General features: G+C 48.8%; 1 protein-coding gene across 1 annotated transcript in view; it reads left to right on the top strand.

The window, feature by feature from the left end:
• The window catches only part of LOC118217955 (apoptosis-stimulating of p53 protein 2-like), a 34956-nt gene extending 10577 nt beyond the window's left edge, over nt 1-24379 (top strand). The window contains exons 2-19 of the mRNA XM_035400210.1: nt 2735-2882; nt 6263-6376; nt 8936-9012; nt 10446-10547; nt 11767-11947; nt 12174-12355; nt 12819-12983; nt 14086-14133; nt 14690-14894; nt 17547-17645; nt 17882-18012; nt 18344-18782; nt 20033-20859; nt 21063-21200; nt 21360-21493; nt 21764-21930; nt 22276-22475; nt 22759-24379. Coding sequence (XP_035256101.1) covers nt 2735-2882; nt 6263-6376; nt 8936-9012; nt 10446-10547; nt 11767-11947; nt 12174-12355; nt 12819-12983; nt 14086-14133; nt 14690-14894; nt 17547-17645; nt 17882-18012; nt 18344-18782; nt 20033-20859; nt 21063-21200; nt 21360-21493; nt 21764-21930; nt 22276-22475; nt 22759-22800 — 3399 coding nt within the window. The 3' untranslated portion in view covers nt 22801-24379. The remainder of the gene's footprint in view (nt 1-2734; nt 2883-6262; nt 6377-8935; nt 9013-10445; nt 10548-11766; nt 11948-12173; nt 12356-12818; nt 12984-14085; nt 14134-14689; nt 14895-17546; nt 17646-17881; nt 18013-18343; nt 18783-20032; nt 20860-21062; nt 21201-21359; nt 21494-21763; nt 21931-22275; nt 22476-22758) is intronic.
• The last annotated feature ends 85 nt before the right edge of the window (nt 24380-24464 follow it).

Raw genomic sequence — 24464 nt, 5'->3', positions numbered from 1 at the left:
CCGAAAATAACTTCACGGCTACCTTTTCTCAACTGCTCGTCTGCAAACATGTTTCCTCCCTCACATTGTCTGTGAGCCAGAAGGTTTGCACACGAAATGGGCTCCAGTAATTCCATAGCCAAAACTATGGAATGGGGATGGGCAAGCTGTTTTTGCAGCGAGTCGTTCAAAAATCAGCATCTTATTCAGCCGTTTACTTTTATATACATTAAAAACGAACTAACGAAAGTGCAATAAGCACCGTTCCGCCCTTAAATTGTAGCTTTATGAAAATGTTTATATAAGCATGCGGCTCAGTCGCTACATCCCCTACTGTGAAGTGCAGATCAAACGCTGCAGGAAACAAACCAACCAGGAAACTAAGAGGAAAAAATTGGCGGTGTGGAGAAATCAAAAAGAGGAGGAAAAATGCGGTTCATTTTCTCCTGGCTTCAGACTGAGTGTGCTGTGCTGAGCAGGACAGGTTTATCCGTACTGCTGCTTTCAGCGGCGGGTGCAGCCCTGTACTGGAAGGGCCGGGCCCCGCTGGCAGCGCGGGTGGCGGGTGCAGCCCTGTACCGGAAGGGCCGGGCCCCGTTGGCAGCGCGGGTGGCGGGTGCAGCCCTGTACCGGAAGGGCCGGGCCCCGTTGGCAGCGCGGGTTTCCAGGCGTCGCCGGGTGAAGGCTGGAGCTGCCGGGGCATCGCCTGCGTTCGCCGGAGTCCCTTCTGCTGACTCACCGCCCCGTTCGGTTTTACAGCTTTCACGCCGCAAAATGCAAACGAGGAAGCTGGCAGATAATCTTCCTTTTGAAAGGCTGAATTGGTTTCAAATGAGTTCCCTCAAATGATTTCTGCCCCCCCCAGCCCCACCTCTTCCTCCGGTTTAAAACCCCATGCTGAGATTCAATCAAAACATTAGCCCCACCCACTAATCGCAAATCACAAAACTAGACACCCGCGGGGGGAGGGCCCGTGGATTTGAATAGGGTGACGTTAGTCATACCGTAGAGGGTGTGGCCCACTGGCCCCGGGGTTTTTGTTAATTCCGGTCAGTGGGAGGGTCAGTGTTATTCACACTGGGTCTGCATTGAATGGCCTACTCCCGAGACCCTTCTGTTAAACTGTAACTGTAGCAGTGATCTCTCCTGCTGTGCTCCCGCCTCCACTGTATACATACAGTCACAAAGAGTCCCTGCAGTCGCCATTCTCAAACATCCCTGTCATCCTGAGGCTGCCAGGTTGATTAATTGAAGGCTTCTCGCCCATTCATTCTTGTAAAGTTTCCATTTGTGAAGCTTTTCCTCCCTCTCTCCCTCTCTGAAAAATGAACATAAGGCCTTTTTGAAGGTGGGTGTATCTTTGTATATATACTGGAAGCTGTTTGAATTCAACTGAATCTTTTATTACCTTTTTATTTTTTGGGGGAATTGAGTAAATGTATCCAAACTGAGTTATGTTCTGGCTCAGAACAGTTGTGAAGCTGTTATGTTTTTAATGTGGCTCACTCTGGTTCTATGAGCCTGAGCAGGTGGACAATGTGATGTAAAATGATGGGGGGAAGGGAAGTGTGTGTGTGGGGGGGCATGTCCATGTCAATAGCAGGGGTCAGGAAGCCCAGGCTTACAGTCTGAGAATGTAATGTGTGGCACTGCACACACACACACACACACGTGTGCACACACTCTGCCTGCTGTGCAGCTTGTCTGAAAGAGAGCTGCCCTGTTCGGGCCTAAAGGCAGACTCCTGCCAGTTTCCCGTAGAAGCCAGAGTGCAGACAAAGCAGAGATGCATATTTGGCAGATGACAGAAAGCTTGTTCAACTCCTACGGCGCAACTGTTTGAAAAGCTGCACTGAGTTGTGTTGTGGGGAGACACTAGTTGCAGACTGTGCCCCAGGTTTCTTTTTTTTTTTCAACCCTGCCTTTACTTCATGGCTGATATTTCGCGTTCACCTGGGGCACAACAGTACTAACAGTAGTGTGTCAGCAGATTTTATCAATTCAGATATTCATGGATATTACATAATGTGGAAAGTTCAGACCACCATTTGGGAAGCTGATGATGAGAGATTAACTTTTCACAAGGCTATTCATTTGTGAGGCTTGGCCCTGTGCGTCCTTGCACACTTCTGCTTCACTCTTGGCAGTGCAGTGTTCATTTCCTCTAGATGACTTCCTCTGAAACGGAGCTGTTTTTCAGCCACCCGATTGGCTGTAAGACAGCCAATCACCTGTGCACTCGTTCCCAAATCCCCCTGGAAATGAGGAATGTCTCCAGCAGACACCGAGTCTCTAGGGCCTGGGGTGTGTAAAGGCAGTGGCAGTTCAGGTGTGTTGTTGCCAGGTTGGGTGGGTTGGCAGGTGTCAGAGCAGCGGGATGTTAGCATGTGGCGGCCTCTCTGTAGCAGGGCCCTCGGACAGCCGCAAGACTCACTGCCTCTTAAGTATACATAAGTGGGTCATGTCCAATGGTTTTGGTATCTTCCAACAGGTTAAAATATTCACACTCCTTCCCATAGCTTTGTTTAACCTTTAACCCATTTAAAAACATTATTTCAGGCGTTACTTCGAAAAGACCACCACAAAGAGCATTATTTATGTTAATCATTTTGACAAAAATGTCATATGGCTATAATACTGAACATCATGGTATTGAATTGTTTTATGAATCCATGCCCAGTCCTGTAAATTCCCACATGCTGTTTATATGATGTGTAACGTTCTTACGTCCCTTTTTTTCCTGCACCTGTGACAGATGTTCCTGACCGTGTACCTCAGTAACAATGACCAGCATTTTACTGAGGTGCCCGTCACCCCGGACACCCTCTGTCGGGACGTGGTGGATCTGTGCAAGGAACCGGGGGAGAGCGACTGCTACCTGGCCGAGCAGTGGCGGGGCTCGGGTGAGTTTTCGGGGGCAAATGGGATGAGTTTTTGGGCTGGACCATGGTTGAGTTTTTGGGGTGGAATGGTGAGTTTTTTTGGTGGCAGATCCAGTGTGTTTTTGGGGGTGTGTCGGGTGAATTTTTGGGGTGGAACTGGTGTGTTTCAGGCATCTTTTGAGCCAGTGCTTTATTTTTTAAATACTTTGGACCGCCTTCAACACCAGTACAATTCCCTTTGTTGCTGACAGTTTTAAAAGAAACATGTTTTGACCTATATTCAGAACAAATCATAGTTCTTGCACATGATTGCATCATTAAAAAAAATTTGCTTACATGTTTGGTTAAATTCATAGAGACCTGCTGGAGCGTTTTAAATTTTTGCCAGTATCTAAAGAGAGTTAAAGCGCTGCGTTTCAAACGTGTATTTGACCTAGTTGTGATCAGTAGGTCTGCAGTACTAGTTTCTGGGCTACCTGCCCCAGGCGAGCAGGATGTGGGCCAGACCCAGATGCTGCCATAAATTCCTGATTTAGGGGTAAAACATTTAATGTTGAACTTTCTTTGGCACATGACATGGAAAAATCACGTAGGCCTACTACACATCATAATAAAAAAATGGAGGGAAATGTACAAAATTTTTTAAAAAGTAACATAAAAAAAGACACGAGCTGTGCAGTCTACTCTAGAAAATAAAGTGCAGGTATTTTGCCTACTAAGCCGTGTCTGGGATCTGTGTCTCATTACCGTCGTCTGCCACTAATTTGATCAACGTGTACATTGCAATGGAAACGGTCAGTCAGTCAGTCTGCCAATCCAGAGTATCTGCTAGGACAGACCACCAGTAGCACAAGTATTTTGTTTCTCTGTCATAAAGCTGGTGAGGAAACGACGGGCTGATTTACCAAGCCCGTCCACGGGTGCCAAACCTTTTGGCACACGCAAAACTAATAACACAACCACTGATTGGTGGAAAACAAATGCCATGACCAAATTGGTCATGTTAAGCTTTTGCATGTGCTCGAGGTCCTAGTGATTCAGGCCCTTAGTCTGACGGAGAGCAAAAGAGGAAAGCTGTTTTAGTAGCGTCGCACAGGCAATTGTGGTGCTGCTTAAGTTGAGGTGTTCCTTGAGCTTTGCTTCAGTCTGGGGAGAAGGGGGATCTCTCCATCCCCGCCCCCTCCGTGGGTTGGGCCCTCTCTTTGTCTGCGTGTAATTGGATAGCGCAGGTTTGAAAGGGGTCTCTGTGGAATGGCTTCCGACCGTCGGCCAGTTCTGGGCCCGCCCCATTCAGAGGCGACGACGTCCGCTGAGAGTGTCTCCGCGCTGATTCAGTTCAGCGCTTTCTCTCTCATTTTCTCGCGCTCTCCTGGACTGCAGCTTTCCCCCCAAAAAAAAACTCTCAGACCTGTTCTCTGCACTTCAGTACCTGGAGTGTGCAGCGCTGGATGGTTGCCACGGTTACCCCTCAAGTACCGAGGCAGGGGCCCTCAAACTTCAGCTGCTGGTGCTGAGCCTGTCATGGCTCTCAGGGTCGACTGGCCGGCTCAAAACTGTTAGGCAAAGATTTCTTTGGAGACCCTTTTTTCAGGGGGGATGTTTTTGCGATTGCGGACCGGGTGGGGCCCATACTGACAGATAGGGTCCCTGCAGACAGACGGGACCCGAGGCGATCTCCTATGTGGGCTATGCCTAGAAACGACTCTGATGACACTTCACGATGACCACTTTTGCTGCTGCTTCCCTGCTAACTTCCTTGAACTTTGGCGCAGTATGTGCTGCGTTTACATTAAAAAGCCTCACGTCATTAAAAACACCACGTGTCTCGCAGACAATGGACGACTTTAAAATGCAACAAAAGTGCTCGAGCTCCAGTCGAAACTCGGCGGTCGGCTAATCAGCGAGAGCATTCCTCCGCGGCGTCACCTTGCAAAACAAACAGAAAACGGATGCCCTGAGAAAGGCATCCTCGAAGAATGTGGACCGGACGAGTCTGAGCAGTTTCTCGAGCTCCTCTGTGACTGATCGCTCCAGATTGGCCGCTGCAAGCTGTGTTTTTCTTTGAAATTTCTCATCCTCATTCTCTCCTCCTTTTTTTTTTTGTTTTGTCGGTTTGTAGTTTCGCCTGCTGTCAAAGTCAAACGTACAGAGAAGGGAAACGCAGTCCTGCTACATATTCAGCGCGAGCCCTCAAGGTGACCCTGGCTCTAAGCCCTTTATCCCTTATGTAGTTATATAAGCAGAATGCAGAGGTGCGTTGCCGTGGAATTGGAGCGGATCGCTCATACGCCGTGCCAGAGTGCACCAGAATGACCTTCCCCACGGATCATGCGGGAAGCACAAACTTATGCTCTTTAAATCGAGCCCTTTTAGTCTTTGGGTCACCACCTGTCACCTGCAATCCAAATCTATACCCTACTCGAGTCGTGTTGTTCTTAACCTAACAGCCTGAAAAGTACTTAAGTTACAAGGAATGACTGGAGCACAATGATGCTTTGCAAAAAAAAAAAAAAAAGGATTGATGGATTGATTTGCCTGATTGGTCACATGGGACTGCGTAACAGTCTGTGGAGTTGATTGATTGACAGCCCACACGCCTGTGGGATTGATTGATTGGTTGCAAGGCGAAGCTTGGTCTCACGATGCAGCATTGTAATACAATTCCTATCGAGCGTTTCACCAAGATCTCTGACAGCCCATTATCTTGCACTTGAACTAAGGGAGCTTGCAGCAAAGAAATGGTTGTGTACACGATCTTTCAAGATGATCTAAAATATAGGATCATCATTGACATGGCAAATTGAACATATATAGAGGATTTGTTTAGACATTGTAAAATGAATAATAAGTAGCTTAGGTAATATAATGTATACTTTTCATATTAAACTGTACGTATTAAATATTTTATTATGGTAACCTACCATCAGGAGCAGTTAAATCTTGGGTGTGCTACCTTACTGAGCAGGTTATTACGCACATAGCACTGTGGGTGTATTGTCATCTGCAGAAGCACATTAAAAATAATTTCTTTTCATTTGTTTTTGGATGAAGTTTCTTAACAATGTTTGTCTGTGGTGCAGCCCTGTTTAACGGTGAGTGTGTGTGTGTGTGTGTGTAAGTGTGCGTGCGTCTGGGTGAGTGTGAGTCTGTGTGTGTGTGCGTGCTGGAGCGATCAGCAGTCCTGTATGCGCATGTGCGTGTGTGTATTAAAGTGTGTGCATGCTGTGTGTATTAAAGAGCGTGCGCACGTGCGTGTGTGTGCGTGCTGTGTGTATTAAAGTGTGTGTGTGCTATGTGTATTGAAGTGTGTGCGTTTGTGTGTGTGTGTGTGCGTGCCGTGTGTATTAAAGTCTGTGAGTACGCGCATGTGTACTAAAGTGTGTGTGCTGTGTGCCCTGCAGAGCGGGTGGTCGGGGAGGGGGAGAGGATGCTGGACATTCTGCAGCGCTGGGGCCAGCAGAGGGTCGAGGTGCACTTCTTTCTGCGGCACGAGCGCCCGCCCGGCCGTGACTCAGGTGAGCAGCACAGCCACGCTTACAGTAAACTCCATTTCCCAGAATCCCCCAGGTAGTAAATTAGAGGTTCCTGCTTCAAGTGTGGCACACAGAGCAATGGTACTTAATCTGAATTGCTCCACTAAGTAATCTGCCTGTATAAATGAATCTGAAAATGTATGTAAAAATGTGTACGTTGCTCTGCATAAAGGCCTAATTGTTGATGCAAGTTAAAAGCTTCAGCTAAATATATCAGTGTAAATGTAAATTCAGGTCCTCAACCATTTGGTTCCGCCGCCCTACCATAAGACATACAGACCTTCATGACATAAAATTTTATATTACAATGGTTGACCTTGTTTTAAAGAATTCTAAAATGTGATGAAAGAGATCTTTTTACATTTGGCCTCATTTATCTGAAAACAGATTTTTTTTTAAATTATGCAGTATATATATTTTTTTGCTTATAATACGGCCCAGACTCCTTTATGTCTCCTGGGGTATTTGTGTTGTGTCGGCACGCTGAGACACGGATTGCCCTGAAGGGGGAATGAGGCGTCCTCTTATCTGTAGAGGCAACGGTATGCGCGTGACGGTCTCTGCAGCTCCCTAACGTGAGCCCTGAGCCCGTGCCCTGTCAGAATGGCTGGTTCACGGCGGGTCACAGATGGCAGTGCCCGCCTGTAACTGGCACAGCGAGGACACGCGTTCTGCCAGGCCGCCCCCACCCCCCCTACCCCGCTGCTTGTGCAGACCTCTAGCGTGCCCGCGCAGTGCACAAACGTCCTGCAGCCACCACCGCAGAGCACCACTCCCGTATAACAGACGTCTTATGTCCAAGTGTGAGAAACCGTCCCTTAAAAACACCATTTAAAAAAATAGTCAGCACTTAATACAGATCTGTATTTGTGCAGAAATATTTTAAAGGTTCATATTCATAGTCAGCATTACTAATCGAGCTCATATTGTCATGTCCAAAGCATTGTGCAGCTTGGGGAAAAAATCTACAATGTTGCAATTCTGCTGTCTTGAGATTTTCTACTGCTTTGTTTACCTCAGAATTGAGCGCAGATTTAATTAAGCTGATATAAAACTGCCTGGCCTAATGGGGAAATGTTTTTCCACACCAGAGCTGTTTAGCTATTTTTACCTCTCCATTAAAAAGTTGTGCCTGGGATGCCATAATTTATTTTGACATTTGTTTTATTTTTATTTCTATTCAAGGTCTAATCCTGTCTGTAAGCCTGCTTATGAGTCCATTAGCGTAACGCAGTTATGTTTTCCTATTCTCTGGCATACCTGTTAAATATTGGACGGCTGGCCTAAGTTGCAGCTGAAACACCAGACCAGAGTGCCTCACAGGATGCAGCCCAAGTTTACAGCTTCCTTGATTGCTCTTGTACTATAAAACCCATTTCCCTGTTATGAAGCTGGAACTAAGCTGAAGTGATTAGTCCTTGCTTTATTTGGCCTCACTATCCTGCATGAGCTCAACCCGAACATTGCGTGGCCAAAGCCAGCGTGCCCCCCCCCCCTTCTCTATCCTGATTCCCATTCCCCTCTTCCACATCTTCTCCTATCTATCCCAATAAAAAAGCTCCCTCTACCTTCCCTTCTTCAGGTTAATTCTAGTCACGGAGGATTCCGATCTTTAGTGCATTGTGGCCCAGCCATTGCACTCTCAGTAACTGCCACTCGGAATGCTGCTGGTTTATGAATCTAGGTCTTTTCTTTGCGCACTCGTTGTTAGTCACTCTGGATGACAGCGTCGGCTAAATGCTTAAAACGTAAAAGTTGCGGGTGGGGTTTGAGAGCTTTCCGTTGGCTTTCCATCAAGAGGGAGCGCAGCTGGCTGCCATCACTGATCACATCAAACAACCAGCAAGTGATGTAATGTGGTTGGTTATCTCTGGAAATATTTGGCCTTGGACTCCACAGACAAAGCCTGGGCTGTTGCCTCGACCTTGGCAGACACCAGGATCCATTGTGGCTCACTCCCATTGTGTGTTTTGCGGCTGTGTTCACAGGAAATGTAATAGGAAGCCATTCAAACTGCGCTGGGTTAGTGCTCGCCTCATTGCACTAGAGCAGAGATCTCAAACTCGCATCCTGGGGGGCTGCTGTGTCTGCTGGTTTTGTGTGTCCCTGCATTTAAATGCTTAATATTTAAGTCACTGATAGGCTAAAGAGTCTGCAACATCTTGCTTACCAGGCCTAAATGAACTGCTGACTTGAAAGAAAATGACAAAAACCTGTAGAGTCTGTGACTCTCCAGGACTGGAGTTTTGAGACCCCAATGACAGAACAGTGCCTTAACAGGAAGAGCCACCCAGCAGCACTGAAGCATCTTTAAAAGGGGTGTGCTGATGGTCTTCCATAGCGACATAGCTCAGGAGGTAAGACCGATTGTCTGGCAGTCGGAGGGTTCCCGGTTCAAACCCCACCCTGGGCGCGTCGAAGTGTCCTTGAGCAAGGCACCTAACCCCCAAATGCTCTGGCGAATGAGAGGCATCAATTGTAAAGCGCTTTGGATAAAAGCGCTATATAAATGCAGTCCATTTACTATTTACCATTCCACAGGTGGATCCAGAGGTCCAGAGCACATGGCCAAGCGGAACGGGGTGAAGGGTCCCACAGACAGACGCATGGAGAACGGGGTGAGCACAGGACTTGCAGTATTCTCTCTCTCTATAGAACACGTCCTATCCTCAGAGTCAATCAAACAGAGCATCAAACCGCAAGTAGAATACAAACAATTATATCAACAAAACGACAGAAGCCTTTTTTAAAAAAATGAGCCCACAGTAATAAGGCAACAATTGGAATTAATAAAGGACTAAGCATTTTATAATGGGTGTATTTTGATTTGACATCACTGAGTTTCAGATTTGTAGTGGTCATATTAAGCAGTTATACAGGTGAGACTTGCAGGATGTTATACTTTTACTTGAAAGAATGGCCATATATAAGTCTAGTCGGTACACCATGGTTGAAAATCTGAAACTAGAATCTTCTAGTAAAACTGCTCCTTCAGTATCTTGTAAACTGATTCACCTACATTCACAATGAAGATAACTTTCAGCAAGTTTTAAAAAGGTTTTTATTAGTAACTGAATTTAATAAACTACTTTTGCTTAGTTTGAATTGGTCTCCAATTTTTGAATGAATGTAAAAAGAAATTTTTTAATAAAATTGAGTAATTTTTGAAGGTGTGTATAGTGGTGGTTGTTGTTGTTGTTGTTATTATTATTATTATTATTATTATCATTATTCCATCTCCAATGCATTTTAGGTTCCATTGTAATTATTTCCAGGCTGCCTACCGGAAGTTTTTAGTCATGGTTTAGTGGTGAGTTTTGTTCCGGAGAGACTCCTTGCAGAACCTGAAAACCAGAAGCCCCAGTTATTGCAGCATATCTAACAGCTGACAAGAGCGGGTGTTGCTTTTTAAAACCGAGGGCTGTGCCACACAAAGCACCCGAGGAATGAAACCGGTCCGACCGCACCGAGCCTCATGAGTCAGCCAAAGTGCGTTCTGTAAACGGACCCGGTGCGGACGGCCGCGTGGTTCACGCTACCGTGGGAGAGAACTCGCTCGCACCACAGGGGGAACGTTTACTCGCACGCTTCACGTAGTCTTCAAAACACGAGCATGCGGGGATCCGTGGGACCCTGGGGCTGTAGTTGTTGTGGCGACAGACCAGAATTGGATTCTTTTTTCTTTTCTTTATTTTACCCTTTAGACATGGGTACAATTCCTGCAGATTAGTGCCGATTTAGAAGGAAGCATGCATTATCTCCAATATTCAAAGAATTACTCTTTCTGATTCCATGTTTTCTTTTGTAAAATGTTTTGTTGAAAATCCTCAGTATCTTCAAATCAACTGCCACCAAAAGCACAAAATATTCTGAAAACAATTGTTGATCGTACGAAGCAAAACTTTTGTTCAGAAAGTTTGAAAAAAAATATTTTATTTAAAAATTCTCCGTAATCTGTTGGAATTTCACAAGGCTCTGAAGGCTTAACATATTTCTGACCCAGGCATGGGTGAGTGGGGACAGGAAGTGAAGTGTTGCATTTCCTGTGCAGGTGGGGCCCCCTCGTATGGACATGACCCTGACGGAGCTGCAGGAGATGGCCTCCAGGCAGCAGCAGCAGATCGACGCACAACAGCAGCTCCTGGCCTCCAAGGTGGGGAGAGTGAAGGGTTTTGGGGGGTGAATAGCTACTGGGGGGTAACCAGCAGTTTTCTTACTGGGGGGTGACCAGTAGACTCCTTATTGGAGGGTGGGCAGTAGCCTCCTTACTGGAGGATGATCAGTAGACTCCTTACTGGAGGGTGAACAGTAGACTACTTACTGGAGGGTGACCAGTAGCGTCCTTACTGGGGATGACAAGTAGACAACTTACTGGAGGGTGAGCAGTAGACTCCTTACTGGAGGGTGACCAGTAGCCTTCTTAGAGGAGGGTGACCAGTAGCGTCCTTACTGGGGGTGACCAGTAGACTCCTTACTGGAGGGTGACCAGTAGCCTTCTTAGAGGAGGGTGACCAGTAGCGTCCTTACTGGGAGGAGCCATTCAGAGGGATGAGCAGAGTGTGTGTTCAGGTGAAGTGTGTTCAGCTTCAGCAACCTCAGCCTTTCTGTTGTGCAGATGAAGCAACGGGACCAGCGCCTTTTAGATGCCAGGGATCGATTGTTAGTGGGGGTGTGAAGAATTCTGCCTCAGGTCTATGAACGGGAATGGCCCAGTGGGGGTCCCTGCAGTGCTGGGAGCTGCTTTATCTTGCTGGCTAAGCTCTAAGACTCCTAACCCCAATAAAGGCTGGCATAAGCCAGAGAGAGAGAAAAAAAACCTCACAAAAACAAAACTTCAGTTGTGTGGTCCAGTCAGCCAAATTCAAATTAGATGCTGGGGTCTCTCATGAATCAGCAGCAGAGATCAGTCTGTTCCACCACGTGCCTGCAAGGTGTGCGAACGATCCCCGCTGCTCCACGCTGCTGCCATCTGCACGTACACATCATAAAAAACACTAACGGGGAAATGTGAAAGAAAAGCAGAACTCTCAGTCTTTAGATTTGCAGCCAAGCAGAGATTTCTGCCTTTGCTGTGATGTGTTGGTCAACTGAAGGGGGCCACGATAAAATGTCTTGATGTTCACGAGAAAATTGTACAGAGGTGCCAGGGCACTGATGGGCGCTGTATGTGTTGGGTTGGTTCCCTGATGGGCTCTGTATGTGTTGGGTTGGTTCCCGGATGTGTGTAGTGTGTTGGATTGGTTCCCTGATGGGCTCTGTGGGTGTTGGGTTGGTTCCCTGATGGGCGCTGTGTGTGTTGGGTTGTTCCCGAGTGGGTGCAGTGTGTTGGGTGTGTTCCCTGATGGCCGCTGTGTGTGTTGGCTGACCCGCAGGAGCAGCGGCTGCACTATCTGAAGCAGCAGGACCAGCGGCAGCAGCAGCAGCAGCAGGCCTCGGAGCAAGAGAAGCTGCGGAGGCTGAGGGAGAATGCAGAGAGTCAGGAGGCCCGGCTGAAGAAGGTCCGGGCCCTCAAGGGCCAGGTGGAGCAGAAACGCCTCGGCAACGGCAAACTGGGTGAGCGCAACGCTCATGTCATTAATTTTTGACTTCTTGACAAATGTAAGTTTTTACTTTTCTTCAGTTTAAGCACATTAGCTTATGGGTACCACAAGCTTGACAAGGCAGCTCATATATTTACAGGCACCATGAGCCTGACCAGACTGCTCATGACCTCACTCTGCCTCTCTCTCTTCTTCTCTCTGTCCCCCTCGCTATCTTTCCCTCTCTCCCTCTCTCTCAGTGGAAGAGCTAGAGCAGATGAACAGCCTGTTTCAGCAGAAGCAGAGGGAGCTCGTGGCGGCCGTGACCAAGGTGGAGGAGCTGAGCCGCCAGCTGGACATGCTGAAGAACGGCAAGATGGAGGCCTTCCATGACAACCAGAGCTCGGCGGCAGAGCTGGACCGCATGTACAAGGAGCTGCAGGTATCGTGGACGGCCCTGATCTACCACCAGATTCAGTCACATCTCGCTCCTCCTACACTTTAAATCAGCCATGTTGAGCTCTCACTGCACACGTGCATGCAGCTTTAATTAAGCCGGCGAGTTCTTATAATTCTAAAAAAGTAAAAATCATTTAAAGCACTTGCACATATTTGAATTGAAAATACTGTGAATTAAATGTTCAAAACATAAATAAAATCGAGCATGTACTGTGCTGCTTCACTCCAGTACTTAAGCACAGTAAAATATTTAGGATACACTTGCAGTCTGTGGCTGTAGCTGGTTCTGTCACAAATGTCAGATCAAGATATGATTTGGCTAATTAAGAGCAGAAAGCTGGCACAAAATCCTGAAACGGATCAGCCGTTGTTGTGCACCCCGGCTTTAAACGCATGGGCCCTGGTTATCCGAGCGCTTGCACTGATGGAGCTGTGTCTGTGGGCAGCTGAGGAACCGGCTGAACCAGGAGCAGAACGCCAAGTTGCAGCACCACCGGGAGAGCCTGAACAAGCGCAACCAGGAGGTGGCGGCCATGGACCGGCGCGTTGGCGAGCTGCGAGACCGTCTGTGGAAGAAGAAGGCCGCCCTGCAGCAGAAGGAGAACCTGCCCGTGAGTAGAGCTCCCCCTGCTGGAACCACCAGCATCTTCACTGTCACAGTAGAGCTCCGCCTGCTGGACCCGCCAGCATTTTCACTGTCAGTGAATAGATTGCCCCCTGCTGGAACCACCAGCATGCTCACTGTTCTAGTAGAGCTTCCCATGCTGGAACCAGCAACATTCTCACTGTCTATGGGTAGAGCGCCCCCTGCTGGAACCAGCAGCACTCTCACTGTTTGTGAGTAGAGCACCCCCTGCTGGAACCATCAGCATTCTCATTGTCTGGAGTAGAGCACCCCCTGCTGGAAACGGCAACATTTTCACTTTTCCCGAGTCGAGTTCCGGCTACTGGAACCGCCAACATTTCTCACTGTCTGTGAGTAAAGCGCCCCCTACTGGAATCGCCAGCACTCAACCCTGGGGTCTCCAGCCTTGCTCTGGACGGTTTTTTATATTTTTTTTTATCTGACTCGTTGGCTTTTTAAGGTCCACAGGTCCGATCTTCTCTCCGTTTCCCATCCTGCAAAGCAGCTTGTCTGTAAATCGCTGCCCAGTGAGGCGCTGTCCTCACACCCATATTTCACAAAGAGTTTTCAATCCAAACGGCATGACCGTTTGGTCAATAGCATGATCATTTGGTCTTTAAAACATCTTTTCTCCAGCATCATTCAACAAAAAAATGGTTTCAGTACGGGGTTTACGTGGAACCTTCGGACTCCGAATAAAATGGGTACTCGTTACTTTTAATATTCCCATACTCGGACAGGCGGTGGAAGCGTAGCGATATTGGCAATTAAATAAAAAGCCATGTTGTCATAGCCACAGAAGTGCTTTCAATAGGCCAGTGTGAGTAGGTAATTTACCGCCACCCTGTCTGGAATCTAAATGAGGCTGGCTCTGTCCAACCGCTCGGAGCACAATGGACATTACGTCTTACCGGCAGTCACTGCCAGAGACGTTGGGAGAAAACATCTTGAAGCTGCCCGGCTAACATGTTTCATCCACACTGGAGAGGGACTTACTTTTTTTTTTTGAAGGACAGCGTCTTGTCAAGAGTCTGACGGAGATTTCTGGTAAATGGCACCGCTAATTTCTTCCTTTTTGTCTACTTTAGAATGGCGTCCCCATTAGAGAGAAGACTTCGAAAGGCGATCATCAAAAGGTACACTTACGTATGACCTCACTCACTTTGTATCGGTCTCTCGGATGTTTTGAGGGGAGAAATATTGAATGGATCCTGTTTATAAAAGTTCTTGCTCACTTTGAGGTTTTAAATTACTATTTCCTTGTCAGTGTCAGAGCCTCTTGAACATTAATTCAACAGCCTATATTTAGGCTAAGCAGCTTAGGACCTGAAGTTGAATACCAGAGCTGGGTGATGGCTGAATATGAGCTTTTTCCAAAAATGAAATGTCATTATGAAGAACTTGCTAGTGTCAGTTTTCAGCACCTCTGCAGTGATTTCTGTATATATAATGGCGGTGTAAGGGAATGAGGGTTTGTGGGATGGCCACACAGGAGTTGATGCTTCCTGCCGTCATCTCATAACTTTAAATTCCAGCTAGAAGAGAACGTTAAGTGTTGTCCTACTGATTATATAAACATGATGGTTGTAATTAAAATGCCATTTGCCACCATGTGCATCGCCTCCTGTGTGTTAACGGCGAACGGTTATCCGCAGACCCGATTGGTTAGTTTGCGCTGTTTTTTGTGTGCAGCTCCCTGCAGATGCGAACCCAGCACAGCAGATCGGCCCCGCCCGCGTGGCGGCCGTGGGCCCCTACAGGCAGTCCGCTACCATGCCACGCGGCTCCTCGAACGCCGGCGACGCCCTGCTAAAGCCCGCCTACCCCGACGGCACGGCCACCCTGCCCATCCAGGACAGCCCCCTCAAAGCCCAGGCCAGGGGCAGAGCTCCCGCAGGTACGCTGCTCACCTACAACCCAGTCTGTCTAACTGTGGATAACTGTGCCTAGCTATTTGGTGTGTCTTCACTGGGCACTTCAAGGGCCCAGAAGGGCGAGGGGAAAAGGTGTTAGAAATAGATATCAAAAATAGCTCTGCCCCATGTCACACAGTCCTTAAATAGGCTTTTGCAGCCTGTATATGATAATGTGTTCTCCGCTGTATTCTGCTGGAATTAATTTGTCAGTAAGAATCCAGTTTTTTTTCATGTACCAGTAATGGTGGGTGGGTACTGTCTTCATCCTTGTCAGAAGTCAGGTGTGTGTGTGTGTGTGTGCATATTTAGGCTTATGCTTGTGTGTGTGTGCGTGCATGCGTCTGTATTGCGGCGTTGTCTCTCAGCTGTGTGTGTGTGTGTGTGTGTGTATGTATGTGTGTTTGTGTTGTGTGATTGCTTCCTCCTGCCATCTTCCCTCTGCTCACTTTATCCATCTCCCAGCTGATCCTGGGCCTTTGGGCTGTCGCTCAGCTCTGGCAGAGAGTCCCACACTAGCCCCCCCGTCACGCCTGAAGGGTGCAGTGACTCATTATAACCACTAGAGAGTATTGTTTTGCCGTGCAGACCAGGCACACAGTAGTCTTGGCAGCACAATATCACACTGTTATTAAACTTCTATACACGCGGGCTCTATGTGTCAGGCTTTCCAGAAAAGGTCTGATTCACCTGAAGACCAGCAAGGACTAACTCAGGGTGAGATGCTGAAGTAATTGCTTCTTGGATGAGCTGGCAGGATCTTTTTTAAAACAGCAGCGTGCACCGATGATCAAAAGGCCAGCAGTAGTCTACGGTGATTGAAAAGCAGCCATGTGAGAGGAAAAAGGGGGGAAAAATTTAATTTAGGGGCCTTTCTTTCTCCAAAGGATGAGTCAGTCTGACTCATGTGGACCTCTTTAAATAGCTCTCCCTGAAGACAGGAAAGTGTTCATCATATTTAAACATGAATGACCACCAGCCCCCCCCCCCCCCCCCCCGCTTACCCCCCCCACACACATACACACACACTGGATCTGTGATTGGACACACAGCCATGCATCATCCCCGCGAACGCCCCCCCCCCCCCCGGCCGTGGGCGGAGCCGGGAAGAGTGGGAGTTACAGTAACAGGTTTTTGCAGGTCGGCCGTGACGTTGGGCGATCGCTTCCGCATGAGGAGCCCATATCCAGTGGGGAAGAATGACGGGGAGGCGGAGGAGGGGGGGCAGCGGAGGGGCGGGGGGGGGGGGGGGGGGCGGGCGGCAGGCTGTGTGGTCCCGTTCTGACCGTGTTCTCGCCAGCGGTCCACCGGGAAGAGCTCCGGCCTGGAATTGGGACGCCCTGCCTGCGCCTGCGTTTGATGGAGGGCCGGGCCGAATTGGGACGTGCTCGTGGATTACGCTTCACTCGCTGAATATTAGGGGCTTTTTTCTCTTCTTGTCAGAGGTGTTTATTTGAGGAGTGATGTTTTTACTGAAACCACTGAAGGACCTACGGACGAGACGCAGAGGTACAGGCTCTCTCCAAGGGGCTGCATGTGTGTGTATGTGTGTTTGTGTTTGTGTTTGTATGTGCGTGTGCATGTTCGCATGTGTGGGTGTGTACACACGCTTTTGCTTTTGGACCTTGGTCTGTGCACAAGCAGGTCAATCGTCAAAGAGCTTCAGGACCTGGCAGTTTGCGTGCAAACGTTTTTGTAGTTTTCACGTGAATGGAGAGGATCGGACAGCAGAGAAGAGACTCCCACATCACCATACACTTAAGCTTTGTCTTCATAACCACAGCGTTAGTCGTATCGCACAGGAACTATCCAGAACGTTTCCTTGGCTTTCCATTCATTCTATAAACGGGTCAGTCGGAACAGAACAGAGCAGAACAGTCGCCTCTGGCACGACCCACCTCTGTAATTGTGTAACTGGTTACGCCAATTACTGTAACCACCCGATATTAAAAAAATGCCACCCGTATCTTGGGTTTTATGTAAAATGTGCTGCACACAGTGCAACCCGACACCCGGTGTGTCAGCAGTCGCATCGCAGTTGTCTGAGTGTAGTTTGCTGATTACGTTGGGCTTATCGAAGACATCTGGAGTGTGTGAGCTCAGCCCTGAGCACAAGAAAAATGACTCGCTGGACAGTTCACAGCTCTGACAGACGCAGGCCTAACACTTTATTTTCGCTGTGTTAATTTGTTTTTTTTTTTTAAGAAATTTCAATTTTCACCTCAACATTCCAGGCAAAATTTTTCTTTCATGCGAGTGTATGTTTTTTTTTAAGTGTGACGCTTCAGTGGAGATGTTCATGGATCTGTATAATTGCTTCCCAAATAGTATCAGCATCTAAAGAGTGAAAGGATTTCAGGTGCATATTGACTCAGAACAGGGGGGTATTTCACGTAGCAGGATTGCAGAGTTAACTGGATAACTGCGCTGAGTACAACCCGGAACAGTTCTTCTTACTTCAGTCCATGTTCAAGATTTGGGAGAGTTCCGGGTTTTACTCAGTGCAGTTATCCAGCTAAATAAGTAATCCTGCTTTGGGAAATGGGGCACTGATCAGAAGAGGTTAGCAACAATTATCAACAACCAGAGGCTAATGATCGCTCTCCCCCCCTCCCACCCCCACCCCCCATTCTCAGGGCCACGCCTACATTCAGCCAAGGTGTCAGAGCAGGGAGGCTCTGTCCCAGAGTCCAACGGTGCCCATGGCCCCTCCCGCACCCACGTGATGGAGCAAGGTAACCCCCCCCCCCCCCAACCCTCTCTAGCAGTGTGGCACTCAGTGGTTTTCTGACCCTTAGTGCCTCTTTCACCTTAAAAACCAGCAATGAGTTCAGTTCAATGATTTGTCTATGACTTTGATTTTCACTGGTGTGTGTGTGTGCGCGTTTGTGTTTGTGTTGCCTTATGTGCAATTACCCCGTCAATGTGGCGTAGCAGATGTCAGACACTGACATGTCTCTTCCGGTTATAGACGACACCGAGGTCCTGAAGAGGGACAGAGACAAGAAGGTGCGCCCCGTCTCCATGTTCGAGTCCACAGAGCCGGCCACCACCTCCCTGCGCAAGAACCAGAGCAGCGAGGACCTGGTGCGGGATGCTCAGGTAAGCGCTCTACCGCCCCCTGCCTGCCGTCACAACAATTACAGCTCCCCATATGCATAGGTTGGAGACGTCAAGCGTCTAAGATATAAGATATTCTAGTCCCCAAATCAGTACTGTTTTGCATGTTCATTTTAAGATCTTATTAGGTTTTTAATCTGTTTAATAGCAAAAAGTGAACAATCCTGAAACTGGTTGCTGAGTAACAAATATGGAGTCGTTATTTCTCTTTGATATTTAAAGGGTTTCAGAATTTGTGTAGGAGAATCAGTTTTTCATATTTGTGTGCGGTTTTCCCTGCTGGATTTAAATTTACATTTTTTTGTTTCCCTAGAATTCTGGGATGGGGTCGGTCAAGGTCCCCCCACCAGTAGCCAGCAAACCCAAACAGGTGAACCTCTCGCTCGGGCTCCCGCCAGCCCAGCCCACCTACGGGAAGCCGGCCGTTAATGCCGGAACCTTCCCCGGCAAGGCCAAAACTCCGGGCCAGCACTCGGCCCCTGGGCCGACCTCCTGGGGCTCCGGGGACCCGTCCCACAGCCAGACCCTGCCCCTGCCCCCCAAGCAGGAGCCCCCGGTGGCAGCGGCTGTGCGACCTTTTACCCCGGAGCTCGCCCCGCCCAAAGAGGCCGGCCCCCAGGGCTTCCACAAGCCCCCCACGGCTGCAGCCAGCTCCATCTACTCCATGTACACCCAGCAGCCCGGGAAGGTCTTCCAGACCGTGCAGGGAGCGCTGAGCCGGGCCCAGGGCAGACCCAGCCCCTTCGTTAGCGGTAAGCCCCGCCCCCGCTGCCGATGTCACGCTCATAAAGCACCAATAACGAATCAGCTTACCAAAACTACAGTGCCTCATAATGCATTTTAAGAACACCCATTTAAATCCCTCTCTTTATTGTGTCACGAAGGATGATAAGGATAGTAATACTAAAGTCATTACATATAGAGATTTAAATATTGCTCTTCAGAAAGGAGGGACGATGTCCTACCTGCACACTGTAGTCTATGTTCAGTACAAGATTTCCATTTATTATTATTTTTTTAAATACATAAATGAATAATTATTTTTTAAAGTGTACATAACATTTTTCTCTGGCCTGCAGTTGGCTAAACCAGGGTTTTTCAACCACTGCACAGCAGGTGTGCTGTGGAAGACTTTCAAATTCCACCACAACTGAACATCGTTCGTGATGTTTTGTAATGTTTTAGCGGTTAATAGGACAGTGGTGTGTCGTGTTGTGGAATTTTTTTATTATAAGAAGTGTGCCGTGCCGTAGCAGAAAATGGGTTGGGAAGCACTGGGCTAAACTGCAGTGAAGGCTGATTCGTGCTCGCTCACCTCCCCCCAAGAAGATCGATGCGCTCATTCCAAGTGTGCAGCCTGTTAAGTTGGCAGGTTTACACTACGGCATAATTAAAATCGAAAAGTAAGCAGAGTGTTCCAGACGGGACGAATGGTCCGTGTTGAGCCCGCGTTAAGGAGGAGCTCTTGAAGCCGGGGCACAGCAGCAGGAGCTAGCCGAGCGGAGCAGGTGCACCTGAACGTCACGGGGCCCAACACGGCAGCCCGCACTCTTTCCAATCACACATGTAGCGCTGAGCGTTCAGGCATGTAGACACGAGCCATCTGTTACCCTGCTGTACCGCTAACTCTGGAGTCTGTGAGCATGCCAGCGTACAGTACTGTGTGTGTGTGTGTGTGTGTGAGAAACAGAGATGTACAGTACAAAATGCACATATGATATGCCCTCTGATGGATTGGCTACCCGTCCAGGGTGTATTCCTGCCTCTCGTCCCAATGCATGCTGGGATAGGCACCACTGCCAGAGGCTCAGCTGTGTCAGAGGAGTGAGGATCTCTGAGCTCACATTGCACTTGTGATTACTGCCCATCCATAATCCAGACCTCTCCCTCTCTTTTCTTCTCCCTACCCCTCTCTCTCCCTCTCCCCTATTCTCTCTCTTTCCCTCTCCCTCCTTCCCCCCTCTCTCTTTCTGTTGGTCTCTACCTTTCCCTCTCTCTCTAGTGTATGGGAAGCCTGTTGTCCCAGGAGGGGTTCAGCAGTCCCAGGTTGGGTACCTAGAGAACCCGTACGCAGAGCGGCTCCATACGGATGCTGATCAGGGGGCCCCCACCCCTGCGACAGAGGGCCCAGAGACAGAGCGTACCCCCAGGCCCCTGAGCCCCACCAAGCTGCTGCCCTTCATCTCGAACCCGTACCGGAACCAGAGCGACGTGGACCTGGAGGCGCTGCGGAAGAAGCTGTACCACGCGCCGCGGCCCCTGAAGAAGCGCAGCTCCATCACCGAGCCCGAGGGCCCCGCGGGGCCCAACATCCAGAAGATGCTCTACCGGAAGGCCACGCTGGCCGCCATGGAGACCATCACAACCTCCACCCCTTTCTACCAGCCCAGCCCCCCCGGAGGGGAGGAGGAGATCGCCGAGCCGGCCCCGGCCCCAGAGGCGGCCCCAGAGGCGGCACCAGAGGCAGCCCCAGCCCACGAACCCCCGCAGGAGGCCCCATCCACCACGGGCGACGCCCCCGAACCGCCGGCCCCCGAGCCCATCGTAGACAGTGACCTGGAGGACTTTGTCCCGCCTCCGCCACCCTCACACCCTGCCCCCACCCTCGGGGACCCCAACAGCTTCCCGCCGCCCCCGGCCTTGCCCCTGTCTGACGAGGACGAGGAGCCAGAACCTTCCCTTTCATCACCCCCACCCGACTCCTTCCTGGAGGAGTTCCCCCCCTACCCACCACCCCCGTACCCCAGCGGAGCGGAGCAGGACAGCCTGGGGGAGGACCCCCTCAGCATGAAGGCCCCTGAGGTCACGGGACAGGTCACCCTACCCCCGGTGCGTAGGACTTCCAGTGAAAGTCTTTCTTCCTGTATCAACTCATGAAACTGAGCTAATATTGTGTAATAAGATGAGATGGTAAAGTTTATTGAGATGAGGGCTTGCTGTTAACCACAATGAAGCAGATGACAGATCATACATTCGGGTAGCATTTTGGCTGATCCACGTGTCTCTCCCCCCCCCCCCCTTTGATACCTCAGGGCAAGAGGACCAACCTACGCAAAGTGGGGTCGGAGCGCATTGACCACGACATGCGGGTCCGGTTCAACCCACTGTCCCTGCTGCTGGACTCGTCTCTGGAGGGCGAGTTCGACCTGGTCCAGAGGATCATCTACGAGGTGAGCGGCCGCCGTCGCCCCCCCTCCAGACCAGGTGTTTCCTGTCTGTGAGCGCACGAGGTGGAGGTGATCACTCTGGAGGTGAACTCTTATACCGCCTTCCCATTCTGGGATAGAAAAGCTTTTCTGGAAGTGTGTGCGTTGTGTTGTCCCTTCCAGGTGGAGGATCCCAGCCTGCCCAACGATGAGGGCATCACCGCCCTGCACAACGCCGTCTGCGCCGGGCACACCGAGATAGTCAAGTTCCTGGTGCAGTACGGCGTCAACGTCAACGCTGCCGACAGCGACGGCTGGTGAGCTCCTCGCATAAGTGACATAAGGCATACAGAACTTTGGTTTATTCGGCAAAACGCATCCCTGTGGGTTGGGTGGACTTACCCCAAATCATAATGCCAACCTCGCTGGGCTCGTAGTACCGTAAGATTATGAGCAGCCTGGTCTGGCTGATGGTATCGTAAGGCTACGAGCAGCCTGGTGAGGCTCATAGTATAGCGAGATGTTGAGAGAGATAAGACACTATTGAAAGCACTAACCTCTGAATTACACCCCCCCCCCCCACACAGGACCCCCTTGCACTGTGCAGCCTCCTGCAATAATGTGCAGGTGTGTAAGTTCCTGGTGGAGTCGGGAGCAGCGGTGTTCGCCATGACCCACAGCGACATGCAGACTGCCGCAGACAAGTGTGAGGAGATGGAGGAGGGCTACACGCAGTGCTCCCAGTTCCTGTACGGTGAGTGCCTCCCCCCCCCCCCAAAATCTCCTCTACCCTCCACCTCACCAGGGACCAACTGTGCAAGTATCAATGCAAGTACCGAGAGCACAGATTACTGCATTTAAATATTTTTTTTCACCTAGGGTGTCTAGGTGTGCTCCATACAAAATATCTACCTACCTGGCAAAAGTAATTCTAGAGTTTATGGTAGCCCTGACAGTTGCATCAAAATAAAAAAAATCCTACATTTTCCTTTAACCATTATTGAAACGATGAAAAATCTTTTTATCTGCTTTGAGTGGGAGCTGTGGTGTGTGCACTTGTGGGCATGTGCATGTTGTAATTACAGTGTCTGTCCTCCAGGGGTCCAGGAGAAGATGGGCATTATGAACAGGAGCATGGTCTACGGCCTGTGGGACTATGCAGGGGAGAACGAGGACGAGCTTCAGTTTGGGGAGGGTGACTGCATGACCATCCTGCGGCGCGAGGACGAGGACGAGAGCGAGTGGTGGTGGGCGCGCATGGGTGACACCGAGGGGTACATCCCCCGAAACCTGCTGGGGGTGAGTGCAGAGGCCAGGGTTACAAAAGACAGGAATCTCAAAATAAGTGTTACAAAAGAGCTGGGCCACAGTAATTATCCTTTCATCTTTTAAGCATCAAAAGTTTTGTTTTTGTACTCGATCCCTTTTGAATTTGAAAATTTCAGTGAACGCACTCAAAACATAGTACTGTTTATCACAAAATGTTTGCAGAATCAGACTTTCCATATTGTAACCCAGTGTCCTGTGATAAAAAGAAAACCTATATGCCCATTTTTAAATTCCTTTTTTTTTTTGTTGACAGCTGTATCCAAGAATCAAGCCACGGCAGAGAAGTCTGGCCTAGGCCTAAATGGTGTGGGTTCTCATGGATCCTGAAGTCCAGTTCCATGCGCACACTGCACCACTGATGGACAGAAGCACTTTGACCTTTTTAGGAGGCTGACGACGGGGTGAAGAAAAAACTAAACAGATGAAGGATCTTGGACTCAAACATGGACGTTCCTTTACGCACCGCTCCTGGACCGCTGACTCGTGCCGGTCGAAAGAATGACTACTGTTTTTAGACGGAAAGACGGACAGCTTATACGAGCGCCTTTCTGGAGAATACTTCTGTACAGGAAAGAAGCATCTGTTGTTTCTAACTGCTGTATACGACTCTTTTATAGGGGGAAAGCTCTGAACAAACAGTATTTTTAAGCAGAGGGTGAATTTTCTTAGATTTCTTTACAAGCACAATCTTATCTTTCGGGTTATTACTTGGGGGAAGGGTTTGTACTTTTAAAGGAGCCAGGCCTTTTTAATACATGACAGAAGTATGCATGAGATGATGATAATGGATGAACGGATGCTACGTTGTTGTGAGAATTTCACTGAAGCGGAAGTTGTCTCGGTTCCCAGTCCCTTTCGTTTGGACAATCTCCTGGGGACACCGTGGTGTGTCTGTGTTTCTGTTACGGTTTCTATGTATTCGATCAAAGTATTCTTTTGGATTTTTTCATATACTGTTTCACAGCCATTTTCCATGGTGTAGGACTCATGTAATGTACGCACGTGTGCTTGTCAGCTTAGCCTCCTGCTTCACCCATATCAAATGATGGACAGGCTACGGTGTGCCGTTTTTGTCCATCAATTGTATATTAATGCACTAACATAAGCTATTTGCAGTGGCGCACCCTGCAGGATGTTAACATCTCAACAGAATGTTACCGGTGTTCACTTAAAATGAATTCTGTCAGATATTGCTTGTCACCAAAGCTGGCTAAAAGCACACATACTTTTTTTCATTATTATTTTTTTATATGCATATAGCCACTAACTAATTCATGGCCAGTCATGTTCGGTACAGAACTGTGAAATGATATTTTTTTATTATGTTGTGTATGAACTGTCAATGTGAGAAATCCACTTCAGAAATGCCACTGCTGTTGTCTGCTATGGGTCATGTGTGAACAGCGAGCCTGCTGTGTTGGGGGGTCTCCAATGGGACCTCCAATGGGGCCACCAGAGAGACTGCAAATGGAAAAAACTGCATTGTTTCAGTTCCTGCAACAAAAAACACTCGCTACCCCACCTCCCTCAGCCTGCAGGTAATGTCGTAGACATGTCATTTTACAGTTAGTCTCACTGAAAGCAGCGGCAGTCATAACTGAAACCTTTTTCTATTCGTCGACCAGAGATCACATGACCTCTGGAGCCTCCGCTACAGTGGTAATCAGTCAATTCATTGTCGCAGATGAGAACTTTGCCTTGCAGGCTGGCTAACACACATGATGTGGTAATGAGAACAAAAACCTATAGCACATGCACAACTGTCATATCTACGAGTATATTTATTTTTGTTTGTTTTGTTGTAATTGTCAAAACTTGTAACATCACGTTTTGTTTGATTAATTTACAATAAAGTACTTTGAATACAAACCATACTTAATGGAAGTGTCATGAATGCCCACTTTGTCATGGAAAGAGACTGCAAATGTGTAAAACATCCACATGAAATGTAAGCAGATA

This window comes from Anguilla anguilla, chromosome 18 (assembly GCF_013347855.1).
Source record: "Anguilla anguilla isolate fAngAng1 chromosome 18, fAngAng1.pri, whole genome shotgun sequence".
Taxonomy (NCBI): domain Eukaryota; kingdom Metazoa; phylum Chordata; class Actinopteri; order Anguilliformes; family Anguillidae; genus Anguilla; species Anguilla anguilla.
This window is presented reverse-complemented; position numbering and strand designations above follow the sequence as displayed.